This window comes from Rhinolophus sinicus, linkage group LG05 (assembly GCF_036562045.2).
Source record: "Rhinolophus sinicus isolate RSC01 linkage group LG05, ASM3656204v1, whole genome shotgun sequence".
NCBI lineage: Eukaryota > Metazoa > Chordata > Mammalia > Chiroptera > Rhinolophidae > Rhinolophus > Rhinolophus sinicus.
In genome coordinates this window covers 65,375,388-65,390,040 of record NC_133755.1, presented here as the reverse complement: position 1 = coordinate 65,390,040, position 14,653 = coordinate 65,375,388, and the positions used below count along the sequence as shown (strand labels likewise).

General features: G+C 37.2%; 1 protein-coding gene across 8 annotated transcripts in view; it reads left to right on the top strand.

Moving 5' to 3' along the window:
* Positions 1 to 14,653, top strand: part of LIMS1 (LIM zinc finger domain containing 1) — a 154,066-nt gene that overhangs the window by 83,531 nt on the left and 55,882 nt on the right. The window contains exon 2 of one of the 8 annotated variants that reach the window (XM_019715012.2): positions 4,559 to 4,628. The exons of 4 other annotated variants lie outside the window; for them this stretch is intronic. Coding sequence is in view for 2 of the 4 variants with exons in the window: in XM_019715010.2 (XP_019570569.1) it covers positions 4,522 to 4,628 (107 nt within the window). In the remaining 2 variants the exon portion in view is untranslated. Of the gene's footprint in view, positions 1 to 4,345; positions 4,629 to 4,685; positions 4,813 to 14,653 lie in introns of those variants that run through there. 3 more of the 8 variants (XM_019715010.2, XM_019715009.2, XM_074332326.1) reach the window with 3 other exon arrangements.

The window sequence follows — 14,653 nt, the reverse complement described above, 5'->3', positions numbered from 1 at the left end:
GACAATTCAGTAACACTAATGGTCAGTTTTAGAGGTTTGATGCTTAACTAGGTGTCTTTACCCTCCGATGCTTGGGGGAGATGTGTGTCTGTGGGAGGGGTACTTGGACCAACTTCACTGAAAACTGGACTATGTCAGGTATAGGTAGAAATCTAGGCTAATTTTTTAATTCTTTTCCCAAATGGTAAGTGTTTGTACTTGTGCAGGGTACTGTTCAACTCTACAGATGTGAAAAGCTGCTGAGTTTTTAGTCTCACCAAGAAGTACATTTTTCCAAAATTGGAATCGATGTGCTTTTTAAAAGTCTCATTTAGGTAATGTTAAGTGTTAAATTTTTTTTAAAGTTTCTAAACTCTGGAGCTTGAATCTCAAACACAGCATTGTAAAGTGATTAGGCTCTTAAAACCAATTGTTGAATAAGTAAACCAACGAACTCATTTAATAAATGCAAATGTCTACCATGTACCTGGCCTTGTTGACAGTGATAAATTAGATATATTGCTGCCATCAAAAAGCTGTTATTCCAAGGGGAGGGGTGTGTAAAGAAAGAACCCATGGGGTCCAGTAACAGATGTAAGAGGGAGCTCGGGGGCACACAGAAGGGGGATATCAGGCACCTAGGGTGTAGAAAGGCTTCTTACAAAAGATGACCTTACACTGAGTCCTACTGGGATGAGAGGAGCTGGTCCTGCCAGCGATCCTCCTTCCAGTCTTATGAAGCTGCACGCGCAAAGGCGAGGAGGTGAGAGGAAGCGAAGTCTGTCCTGGGAGCTGCCTGAAGTTCAGTACAGTGTGGGTGGGAGAGCGTGGCTCAGCTGGGGCCTCATGGCAGTGGAGCCATTGAAGGGTTTTTCAGCGGGATCGATAAGTGATCAAATTACATTAAAAAACAACAACACTTTGAAATTTGGAGGCTAGCTTAGAACATGGTAACGTCAGTCGCAAAAAGATCAGTTAGGCTGAGAGAAATTAAGGAGAGACGAAAGGAACTCTTCTGAAATAGTGTCTAGCCTAGTGTAGGGCACCAATTAAATACGTATTAAGTGAACTGATGAGATCAAAAGTCCTACAGTGTGGTGTTGGAGGTTTTCAAGGGAAGGGGGAGATCTATGCAAATTGGAAGATCTAAGATAAAGTCCATCTGTTGGCTTCTGAAGGATCTGTTAGTTCCCTGAAGCGGTTATAAAGTTTTATGCTCACATGCATTTTCTAAGAGAGTGTTATTAACTTTGATCAGATTCATGAAAGGTCCACGACCCTCCAAAAGATGGAAAGCTACTGGGTTAGATGTTAGCCTGGTAGAACAGAGACCTGGTGTAATGAATGCTCCATAGAGCTTTGTATTTAGTCATTTCAGTCAAGGGGTTACGTTTATGGAAGAAATCAGCTATGCTGGTGACATAAAGCTAGAACAGGTATGTAATTATGACGAGAGACAACGTACAAATTGAAAGAAAACCCAACAGGTTGGACAGAAGTGTATAAGAGGTTGTAATTAGGTTCATAGGCCAGCTGCACTGTAATGGATGTGGAATGGAAGGTGCTGGCCTTAACAATTTTTGTGAACTGTTCTTTAACAGTCTCTGGGCATGGGGGAGAGGGAAGAGCTCCAGGAGTTTTATGAGGTAGGAAGCGTTTCATCACTGGACTGTCTAGGAAGAGGCAGAATCCCAGGTCAGGATATTGTGCAGGAGTTGAGGCCATGTGGAGCATGAGAGTTGGGAATTCTGCATTGAATGGGAGGCTAGACTGGCCTTCCAGGAGTGTTCAGAATGCTAAAATGAAAATGTTCCCTATGGAGAGCCCCAGGGAAAACACATTACATAGACCTCCCTCTGAACTGTCCACAGTCTGCTAAGACAGTGGTTTGAAATTTAAAACTCATTTTAAATAGGCCTGACCTGAGAATCAGGCACAATTGATAACTTTCTGTAGAAGAATAGGAAAGGAAAAAAGATGCAGATACAAGACCTTTGCCTGTCCGCGGCCCTGCTGGGTGTTCCAGAGGAATATGTTCTCCCTCCCTCGTTGCTGCTATGAGGGGAGAGTGGCGTCTGCCTGCAGCAGGAGCCCGTTAGTGGTGTGTTTTGCGGCATTTGTGAATTTCCCTTTTAAAAATTGTGGCTGTCTGTGTATCCTTTTCCTCGTTCTACTTATAGCACAGTAAAATCTCAAGGCGCATCTGAAGGAGTGCTAGGGAAAAAGGAAGCCGTTTTTCTCTGTCTCTGTGTTTTCAATGGAAAAACAATGGTTAAAAGAGCTTTACCCAAAGCTCCAGAATTTAATTTTACTCAGTTGTGACAATTTCCTTAGAATGTAAGCATTAATTTACTGAAATGCCCATTTGTCAGTATAGCCATTTTAAAAGTCAGAGGGCAAGAATTGTTTCAATTTGTTTGTTCTATATTATTATAATAGTTGGGAACTTTTTTTTTTCTGCCCACATTCTTTTAACGTTAGACTCATTGAATACAGGATTCGTCCTACAGAGTTAGGTGTTTCCTGTCTTGTTAACCTTTAATACTCACCAAGCTCTTTTTCCTTGTCAGAGTGATACATTACTTTTTAAAAAGCTCTTAGAAATCAAGCTGTCTTATTTACATTTTTCTATAGATAAAAGTCCCATTTTAATGTTGAGGTTTCTGTGTTTGCAGTGAATACAATTCATTTGTATTTTATTCATCAGGCATCTGTTCTATTTTGATGCCTAGAGTGAAAAAAATTAAAGATTGCTGGTTGTTTTTCTTCATTTGTTTTTTACCTGTTTTGACAAAAATGAGAGAATTAGACACTGTAGGAATCCTAATTTTATATGTTTCTATTGCTGTAAACTAAACTTTTCTGTAATTTAGATCTCAGTAGGATCCTAGGACTTTGTATAAAAGACATATGTAAACCTTCTAAATTATTTCTATTTTTGAATAGGCAGTAGATTCTAAGTTCAGAAGGTGTAAAGTAGTGTATCACAGAAAAGCTTTCTTCTGCTGCTGTTCCTCCACAGGCACCCAATGTTATCAGTTTTTTGTGTATCCATCCTTCCAGGGAAAGAGATACATCTCTCCTGTGACCTTTTTTACTTATTTCCTCACCAATTAAATCTAGTATAGTAACAAAATTCGTGACTTTCTTCCTGCATCTTTAAAAACATACATTATATTTTGATGACACAATAAGAAGTTGTCTGTTTTCTGTTGGGGCCATGGAACTAGGGCGATGAATGTCAGTCCTTAGGGGAGCTAGCTCAATCTCTGTGTCCTGAGTAAGGAGTAAGATACAGAGTCCCCTTTCCTTGTGGGGTGCCTTCATTTTTATGTGTATAATACAGATACTCTTCCAGCGGGGGCTAGATTAACTTTTTCATTTGTGGTGTAAAAAATGAGATTCAGACCCATTGCTCTGTGCTCTTGTTGTTGAGAGGATTTTAGAATGGAAAAAAGCCGATACAGATGGCTCACGGAGAAGATAGAACCGTAAAGTCAAACTGTTGCTGAAGAACTTGCCAAGGAGCTAGCCTGTGGTGATACGGTGATACGTACTGAGGGGGATTCAGTCAGATTGGAGGCTGGGACCCTGCCTGCTCTTGCACTGCCGTCATTTGGAGCTGAATGATGAAGCTCTTGCCCCATGCTATCTGTCCTCCATTATCCACACCCCCCCGCCCTGCAAACACTCGCCCACACCCTCCACACACTGAAACCCAAAACCTCCTTCCTAACTTTGTCACTAAGATCAAATACTGAGCAATACAAGGGCTCATAGGCTCCACAGTGGGGAGGAAGCTGAGGTGCACATTCTCTGAGCGGGGAACGTTCTGAATGGGTGGTTATAGATTCAGAAAATCACTGAATGGAGGCTGATAGAATAAACCACCTTTCTTGCAGTTAGGAATTTTTGAGTAATATTTGTTGGGAGTCGGGAGAAAGACACTTCCTTTCTAAAGAGGATTTAGAGTAGAGTGATGAGAGGGAGGAATTGGCCTGCTTCCCTTCCAATCCTGCCCCCCCTCCCCCCTTTTAAGGAAAATGTCTCAAAGGGCTCATGATGACCAGGCACTTCTTTAAACTGACAGCTGCTTGTGAAAGGTTAATGGATTTCCTGGCAAATAAAATAGGGCAGGACCCTTCTTTAGTCATTACCTTACTGGAACTTTTTTAGCTCAATTTTAATTCAGAATGATGCTGGAAAAATTTATAAAGGAATTGATGTGATTATTCATAATAATTACGTTTTGCTTATTAGTAAATATGTGAGCAACACTGGTCACTGACACCCCCCACACTCCCCCCTCCAAGGTGCAAGGCCCAGAGATAAGGCAAGCCAGGCCTTGCTGAGGAGGGTGTGTACCAGCAGAGAAACAGGAAGCTAGCTGTGCTTCAGCGCCCAGCCTGCCTGGACGTTTCTAACTCTGGGTCAGGTGTGCTGAGGTCGCACGGCAAGGGACACTGCCTTCCTGAGCCCTGGCAGCCACGCTGCTCAGCATAAACGCTTTAAAGTGTCAGGAATTTCTGTGTGGAGAGAAGTATGACTGCACTCCAGCTTAAAGAGCTTTCCCATTCAGGTCTCTACAGGAGAAGACGAGATCGTCCTGATAGTTTGAGACTCAATGAGTTACCGGAGGGAGAGCTAAGGTGAGTGCAGAGTCACGGTTGGCAAAGGTCAAGGCACCTAATGACTGCAGTGGATGCAGTAATGGGGAGAACACATTGAGATTTCCACCAGGAACCTCTCGGTCTCTAATTAAAGATCCCAGGATTGTGCTTGATTGGAACGGTACAAAACTAGAACTCCTTTTCCCATTTCTTCACAAATCCTGTAAGTTGATTTAGCTCTTCCCCAAACCTGTAGTGTTTTTATGTCTTTAAAGACTATATAATTACCACAGTAATATTTAATACTGGAAACAATTGATGTCTCCCTCTTGGTTTAAAGATAGATTGCTTTGGTTTATTACAACATGTTTCTGTGAGGAATTTTTCTTTGATTTTTGATGGTGAGTGATGTTTGTGGTGAGTGAAGTTTGCGGTGTTTTGGGTGGGGGTTGGGGCTGTTCATACAGGATTCTTTGCAATTGAAACAGATTTAACAAAAGGATGCAGAGAACTATTACATGTAACCTAGGAAGGAAGGACATCAAAAATCTGGAGACCATTTTACCTAAAAAGGTTAGGGGGTTTTGTTTTCAAAGTTAATTTGCCTAAAACAACACAATTTTGGTTTTTGTTACAACTATTGAAATTGTTTTTTAGATTTTAGGTTCTGAAAAGCCCTGCAATTTTAATCTATATGTTAAAATATTGTTAACTTAAAGCATTTAGGTTTTCCATTTCTGAGATGAAGTGTTCCTGTTTTAGTGCTGACAGAAAGCTACAGTAAAGGGAGACTTCCTTTGCTTTTTATTACATACACTGTGTAATACTTTAATTTGTTTATGGACTCAGTTTGAATATTCCAATTAGATCGTGGGAGGGATATTTATATGTTGTGCACTATTGCCCTTTTTCCAATAAATTCATTTTTAGAGTTTGTCGTAAATTCTCTATTTAAATTTAACAGGGAAAAATTGACAAGGAAGCTTTTTAAAACTTCCATTAAATTTGTGTTTTTCTTATTTTTTTCCCTATCTCCTCACTCTTCACCCCTTTGGCAACCACCACCTTGTTCTCTATGGGTTGGTTTCTGTTTTGTTTATTCATTTGTTTTGGTTTTTTCAGATTCCACATATAAATGAAGTCATAGGTATTTGCCTTTCTCTGACTTACTTCACTTAGATTGCTATACTTCAGGAACTGTACTTTGGAAGGGAAACATTTATTTGAAAATTATCCACTCACTACCTTTTGGAAAGAATAGTAGCATTAAAGGGCTGTTATTAACACTAACATTGTTAGAATTTGTTTCCTACTATGTCATGTATCTCTTAGCTACATTTAATGTATGAACTATGAATTGATTAGACTAAGCAGAACTTAAAAGCTTAGGAGTTTGAAATGTTATAAATTTTAAGCATGAAGTTTAGTGAAATACTGAGCTATCTCTTGCTAAACCAGACAGGCTGTTGGAAGTGATCTCTGAAATTGATATTTAGTTATCAATTTACTACTAATCTAAGAGTAAAACGTTGCCAAAAACAGTTCTAAATTCAGATTTGGGATCCTAAGGAGTTTCCTTGTTTTTCAAAAATTAAGATATGTAAAACACCATTTGAGACCAACCATCTTTTACTAATTTTCATACAGTAAGTACACATGAATAAAATGACCTATATGCCCGAGAAGGTAATTACATAGTTAATAATGGTCTTTGGGAAAAAATGAGATTTTTTTTCTTTTGTCTAGAGTTTAAATTAAAGGAAGAGTAATTCTTAAGTATTGCTTGTTCCATTGGATTAAGGGGAAATATTTTTTCACCCATTCTGGTGATACAGTTCTCTAGTGATAAAAAGAGATTTACATTTCTGCCATTTCGCTGTCCCCTAATGCAGAGAGAATGACCATTTCCTTATTTTAGGAATGCAGTGCAAAGCTAACAAAGTGGACAATTGTCTGGTTTTCCATGGACTTTTTATCAATTTAGAGGGGCAGGTGTTTTTCTTTCCTAGTTTTTTTTTCCTAGTTATATTTTTAGTATTTAGTTGGATTCCTTGGCTAATAGAAATCAGGGAGGGTAGGGATTTTTAAATTAGGCACACCTATTTCAGTGCCACACAACTGGACAATTATATAATCTTGTTGAACCTCAGTTTGTTCCTCTTTAAAATGAGGATAAAAAGAACTAACATTGTTGAGCATCGTTTATCTCATAACGTCCTCACCACCAACTTAGTGAGGTTAGGAGTTATTACTATCTTGTAAGTCGTGCTGTAGGGTCAATGCCTTTTATACATTTTTCAATTAATTTTTAGTGAGTGCCTACTATGTGCTATGTAAAGACGTAGTGATGAATCGGACACAGTTCCTCCCCTCAAGGAACACCTATGTTTTAGCACATCGAATGTGACCAACACCTGTTCTTCCTAGGAGCAGTTATTTGACTTTAAATACGTGTAATACCAAACATCTTTCATGCTGTCTCGAGTATTGCACAAGACCCATTCCTACTCTAATTCCTTCTTACTCACATGTTCATATTCTTGGCATGTTTATGGACTCCAGCAAAAACACTATTAGAGACTAAAAAGGGTTGTGCTCACTGCCAGAAAACATGTTTCTTTTAAATTTAAATAAGACTCTGCTCTGAAACATAATACAAGTATTTAAAGAGTACTGTAATAGACATGAAAATAATTCTGGCTTTAAACTTGAAATGGTTTAAAACAGAGTATGTAAAAGGTAGCATGTAAAACACTGCCTGTATAGATTTTTATTTTAAAGTATTAAATATAACCTGAAACTTACTATATTTGAATACTTTTGTACAATGGAATGTTACCCACTGTATTTGAGGGTTATGTTATAGCAATTTATCTTATCTAAGTAATTGTTACTACTAGTAGAACGTGTCCTGTGGGCCTTTATCTTGAGTTCTAGAACATGTCCTTAATTTTGGCTAGAATCAAACATATCTAAGAAGCAATTGGGAATTATTTTCCTTTATGAAACTAAATGGTAAGGATTTGGATAAAGCATGTATATTCATTTATACACAGGGACTCTCTCTACATATATATAGACTCTTTATACACATACAGATAGTCTTTATGTATCTCTCCTCATATCTGGATAGAACTGACATGACTGCCCAGTTTAAGCAGTGGATCCACTAGAGTGAAGTACCTTATACTCTTCTTCCACTGGGCTGGGAAGTTGACTCAGCCCCACACCTTCACAGGGCATTGACCCTTTCTTCCCTGAAATTTTTGATACCCCAAAATAACATCTAAGACGTGTGTGTATGTATAAAAAAAGTACACATTTTCTGAGATGCCAAAAAATGTATACACATTTTAAGAAATGTTATCTTTGTATTGCTACTCGAAGTTGAATTGAATTACGGTAGCAACGTGTAGTATGATGTTCACTCAAAAGGTGGAGTTAATCAAATGAATGCTAGTGTCATTCATTGTATTATAATACAGCTTTTTTCCTTAAAATGTGTATACATTTTTTGAGAGAGATATACATATATATATATATATATATATATATATATATATATATTTATATATTTATATATATATATGTATATATGTATTTATATGTATATGTAAATATATGTGTGTGTGTGTGTGTATATATATATATATATATATATATATATGTATGTATGTATGTATTTCCCCCCCATCTCCTAAATTGAGTTGCACCCAAACACATTTTTTTGAGGAAACCCTAATGAAAACTACACCGGAACAATTCACAATCCCACCCTCCTTTAAAATTCTCAGAAGTCACTTTTGCTCTGCCTCAGATACAAAGGATCTGTAAATAACTGATTGGAGACACATCAAAATTCAAGTCTTTGCTGGCTGGATCCAAAGCGTGGTCGAATGCAGGGATTGGCAAACTATGACCCTCAGGCCACAGCTGGCCTACTGCCTATTTTTGTATGACCCTTGACTTTAAGATGGATTTGATGTTTTTCAAATAGTTGAAAAAAAAAAAAGAATATTTCATGACATATGAATATTACATGACATTCAAATTTCAAAGTCTGTAAGTAAAGTTGTGTTGGAAAACAGCCATGCTTATTTTGTACTTGTCTATGGTGGGTACAGTGGCACAGTTAACTTGTGACACGCAAAGACAAAAGTATTTACTGTCTGTCTGTCCCTTAACAGACGATCCCCGGTTTAGTGTTAAAATAAAGAACTCAGATCTTTCCCTGTTGTTCATTTAGTTGTGCATCTACCCTCCCAACTCCTCCATCTCCCTGTTTAGATTTCTAAAATCAGGGCTGTGTCAGTCTTTTGAAATGAATGTGAATCAAGAAAAGGTACTTAGAAATTTGTATCCCTGTGTGCAGTTGACTGGATGCAGTTGACTGGAGAAGTCCTTCACTTGTTCAAACTTCTTTATGCTTTTCTTTCCTGCCCTTCGCCTGGTAGAACTGGATCACCAGGAATGGGAGCAAGTGCCAAGAAAAGCAGCCTTTACTTTCTGGTTATTAAATAAACCTTGTGAGCTTGTATCTTTTAAGGCATAGGATATAATCATTTTTAAGTCGTGAGAATGTCCTTGACTTGGTTTGAGGGTAGAAAACTCAGATCATGTGTTCCTCAATAATACATTACCATTGATTGAGACCTTGGTATGGGCCAGGTACTATAATAAGAACTTTCATGTTGATTTTGTTTCTTGTTTTTTTAACTCACGATTCTATAATGGAGAAGGAAGAGCCTAAGGCTGTAAAAGGTGATCATTGGTATATAACCAGTTCCTGTCCTTGATTCAAGTAAGTTCATTTAGTCAACCTAGGATGTGCATTTCCTTCATACCCGTTTTGCAGTTTGCTGATCATAAACTTTAGGCTGAAAAACCAATGTTTGTATTGAAATATAGTCTATTAGGCAATTAACAGGGATAAAATTGCAGCTTTGCCATTTTTGTCTATTCTTATTATTTAATGGTTCAGGCAGAGCGTATTTAATCCTCCTAATAATGAACACATTATACAATTAATAACCATTTTTTCTCTTGGTACAGAAAGTTATCAGTTTGCCAGTGTTGCTTTTTAAAAGGTAGTAGTGCTTTATTATACGTGTTTTAGAGTATAATTCACATATATACAATGGAATATTATCAGTCATGAGAAAGAAGGAAATCCTGCCATTTGTGACAACATGGATAAACGTTGAAACCATTATTCTGAGTGAAATAAGTCAGAGAAAAACACATACTGTATGATCTCACTTATAGGTGGAATCTAAAAAAAAAACAACTGAACTGGTAAAAACAGAATAGAGTGGTGGTTATCGGGGCTTGGGGATATGGGGGAATTGGAGAGATGTTGTTCTAAGGGTACAAAGTTGCAGCTAGTTCAAGAGATCTGAGGCACAACATAGGCAACAGCACTGTATTAAAAACCTCTTAACTGTTCTCAATACAAAAAAGAAATACTTATGTGACATGATAAAGGTGTTAGCTAATGCTCCTGTAGTCATCGTATTACAATAAATAACCGTATCAAGCCAACACGTTGTACACCTCTAACTTATACAATGTCATACATGTCAATTATATGTATATTTCAGTTAAATTTTTTTAAAAGAGTGTAGTGCACAAGTATTCATATTGTAATAATTCGTTTTACAGGCACACCCCTCCTCACCCAGCTCACTTTCACGCCCCATCCCACCCTCGTTGATAGAGGATTCTCCAAGGCCACAGGCCTCCCCTCACTTCTTCTGCATCTCTAGGGGGCATCCACCAGTGTCTGTCAGGTCGTCACTGTCCAGTGTCCATTCCTCATTGAACGAGGGAAGGAATGAGAAGCTAAACTGGCTCTTTTATTCCCGATTAAACTCCTGTGACTGACTACTTTTCTAGTCTTAATTATAATACTACCTTATAATGTATGTACAGTATCACACGAAGAGAAGCCTAAGAGAGGGTTATAGCTACCAAAGTACAGCTCATGATCGCTTTGTTTTTCTTTGTCAGTCGTTTTGGGAAGCTTATTTTCTGAAAGGAAATCATGTTTTCATCCACATATTGGATGAAATATTTCTATATAGTCAAGGGAATATATATAAAAATTTAATAGTAGTCTTGATACTTAAAAATTAGATGTGTTCAAGAAATAGTGAAAAGAAGCAAAAAGTCTTTAGATAAGGATTCTTTTTCTGTTTTTCTGTACTGCTGAGAGACATTTAGGAATGAACCTCAACTTCAGCAGATTCAATTTGTAAATTTGTTGTCAATACACATAAAATTTTCTAAATGACAATTAAATGCCAGAATTTTAATCATAATAATTGTTTTATTGGTTTTTCTTTTAAACCCAACATTAAAGTATAAGTTATAAATCACTTATAAAACAAAACAAAGAAATAGAAGTTGACTAAAACTTGCGCTTTACTTACATTAGTTTGGATAGATGCTATTAAAATGAAACAGTACTATTCATTTTATATCTACTTATAAATCTTGGAAACATAGCCACTTACTGTGTATCTGTGCAACCCAGTGGTTATTCTGTGACTAAAATAAACTTTTGATACAAATATTCTTTTATAGAAATTTTATTTTTAGAAATAATTATTAAATATGTTTCTTATAACTATAAAGCCCCTTATTATTTTATTTAATGGTTGTTTTCTTTTGGCTTCTTTATTTTGAGATTCATCCATGTTGCATGTCTCATTAGTTCATTCCATTTTATTGTTGAGTGGTATTCCATTTCATGGATATACTACAATTTGTTTAGCCAGTAACTTGTGGGTTGACATTTGAGTTGTTTCAGTTTCTGACTATTGCAAGTAAAGCTGCTATGAACATTCACGTACAAGTCCTTATATGGGTATATACTTTCTTTTCTCTTGGGTGGAATGGCTGGGTTGTTTGGTAGGTGTATATTTAATTTTTTGAGAAATGACTAAACTGTTTTCCAAAGAGGTTATGTCATTTTATATTCTCACCAACAGTGTTTGAGGATTCCGTTTTCTCCACATCCTCACCAACACTTCGTATGATAATTTTTTCCCCCCAATTTTAGCCATTTGGGGGGAATGTAGTGGTATTTCATTGTGGTTTTAATATACATTTCCTTAATGACTCATGAAGTTGAGTATCACTTCCTGTGCTTATTTGCAATCCATATATCTATGGCAAAATGTCTCTTCAGATATTTTGCCCATCTATTACTGGGTTGTCTCCTATAGTATTAAGTTGTAACAGTGCTTTATATATTCTAAATAAAAGTGCGTTGTCAGATAATATTTTGCAAGTGTCTCCTCCCAGTTTGTGGATTGCCTTCTCATTTTTACAAGTGTCTTTTGAAAGGCAAAGTTTTTTTTTAATTTTGATAATTTATTTTTTTTCTTTTATATAAAGTTTGTGCGTTTTGTGTCCTATTTAGGAAACCTTTCCAAAATCTACAGTCAGTAAGATTATTAATACATATGTTTCATAGAAATATAAACTCATGAATAATTTTTTAAACCAGGTTGGCCTTTCATACCATTTATTGCTTTTCTGGCTGTTAATAAGTGCGTCACAGTCCCATTGAACCTTCACCATAATCTTGTGAGGTATGGCGTATTTCTGCTTTTTCACAGGGAAGGAAAAAGACTTAGAGTCACGATTGGTAACTCGTGAAATATTAGGGCAATTTGGGATTTGATCTCAGGGCTGTGCCCAGTTGTATTTTGTGTTCAAAGTGTGAGCTCTTAACCACGAAACTGAGGCTTGGCTTCTCTTAGGGTTTAGAGTAAGATTTCTTATATCGAAAGTCTGAATACACTTGATCATATCTTAAAAGTTAAAAAGTTACCATTGAACATAAAAGTAAAGGTTAACCTCCTGTGTTGCCTATGAAGAATAAGACTGAAACAAAAATTGAATTTTTCTGCCTCTTCATAGTATTTGCCAGAGAAAATATCTAGGTTTAAAAAGCTAAAAATATTATAGTTATGTGTTAAAATGAATGTATTGCTTAAAATTAAACAGTATAAGAATATCTAGGTTTTCATCTTGCTGAAAATATTGTCCTCCTGTGCCAGGCAAACAGAATATGAAGGGAACCAGACTGAGGTAGGAAGCGACAATGAATCATTGCATGTAGGATGTTTACTTATGTTTGACAATTTCTGCTCCTAACTTTAGTTTCTAATCTAACATACAGAATTTTTTGGGACCAAACTGAAATTCTGCTGTGTTGTAGAAAATTTCAATAATATTTCTAGCTGCCAGAAAACATATTCTTTGTTTCATGTTAAAATGAAATGGCAGTAATCTTGGAAATATCGGAGATAAACTGTTGCTACAGGTATTTTAAACAACCATGCTTTATGAAAGGATAGCCAGTTTAAAAGAGCAGAAGTTTTTCTGGATCTGGAATCATTCTTTGTGTGGCAGTCAACAAATACCTTTAAAATAGATTCAACTTGAAATATTAGCTATTTGGCACAATTTGTAGTTTTGGCTCTTCTTAATTTAATGTTGTACTTTATTTAAAGGATATATTGTTAGGTTGTGAGTTTTCTGCATTAGTGTGTAAAATATATCTGTCTAGGCATTGTTGGATCAGTCTACATGTATTAAGGTCCTACTATATGCCCAGGAAATGGGGATGTGAAGTTGATTAAAACATTCGTTACCTACTGACATGGAACTTAGTGTATGGTTGGAAAAAACAGACGCACAGATAGTTTAAAGATACTGTATTGCTAGAGGAATGACCAAGATGCTATAGGAGCAGAGTGCATTAATTATCTATTAATGAATAACAAATTACTCTAAAACTTAGAGGTAACAAGAGTTAGCGAACTTCTTTTGTAAAGGGCCAAATAAATATTTCAGGCTTTGCCGGCTGTATAATCTGTATCACAGCTGCTCAACTCTGCGTGACTCTGTAGTGTGACCGCGCCCATAGAAAATATGTAAATGAATGAGTGTAGTTGCCTGTATTCCAATAAAATTTTATTTACAGAAGCAGGTGGTGAGCCATATTTGACCTATGGGCATTAATTTGCTGACTGCAGGCTTGAAACAATGAGCATTTGTTATCTCAGAATTTCTGTGGGTCAGGAATTCAGGTACAGCTTAGTTCAATGCTTCTGGCTAAAGTCCTTGGCATGAGATTGCTATTAAGCTTTCAGTTGAGGCTGCAGTCATCTCAAGGCTCACATGGAGTGATTCAAGAGGGGGGCGGGTGGAGCTCAAGACGGAAGCCACAATCTTTTTATAACCTAATCTCAGAAATGACCTCTTAATTACTTTTGTTGTGATAAGTAAACATTTGTGATTCAGTAAACGTTTTCTGAATTAAACAAAGGGAATCTAGGAAACTAACATAAAATGCTGTACCTTGTTATTAGAAGCTAGTTAGTAAGTCCAGCCTACACTGAAGAGGGAGGGGGTTACACAAAGGTGTGAATACTGTTAAACATGAGGGATGCTCAGTGACACCCGTAAAAGAACAGTAAAGCACACTTTATTCGGGACCGTCAAGATGGGTATAGAGACCACTGCAATGGTGTTTGCAGTGGGGGAGAGAGATTAGGCTGAACTCTGAATACAACAAGGAAAAGTGGGGATTTATAGCCAAGGAGCAGTGCAGGGATCAGTAGATGGAAAATTACTGAGAGGAAACATCAAGGGTCAGGGGTTTCTGGTGAAACTGACCTAATAGGATTCTTGCTGAAGACATCCAGAGTGATCAGACATGACATGGATGATGGTGGAGGATGAGGAACCCAATTAAATATAGAGGATGATCAGATATCAAGGATGGGAGGTTCTAGTTAAACTGGCTTAGCAAGATTCTTGCTAAAACCGGACAGTACAGAGGCAAACATGGAAGCTCAAAAGTCAGGGCCTGGTCAGAAGAGCCTGCCTAGCGGTTGGCCATGGAAAGAATCCTTGTCAGTACCGGGAGGAGGGCTTCATCAGAGGCTGTCGTAGTGGCTGCCTCCCACACTGGGGTAGACCATGTAATTTAACTGGGCCTGGGGATCCTAGAAGAGATAACCTAGAAGAGATGAAGTCGGGATACC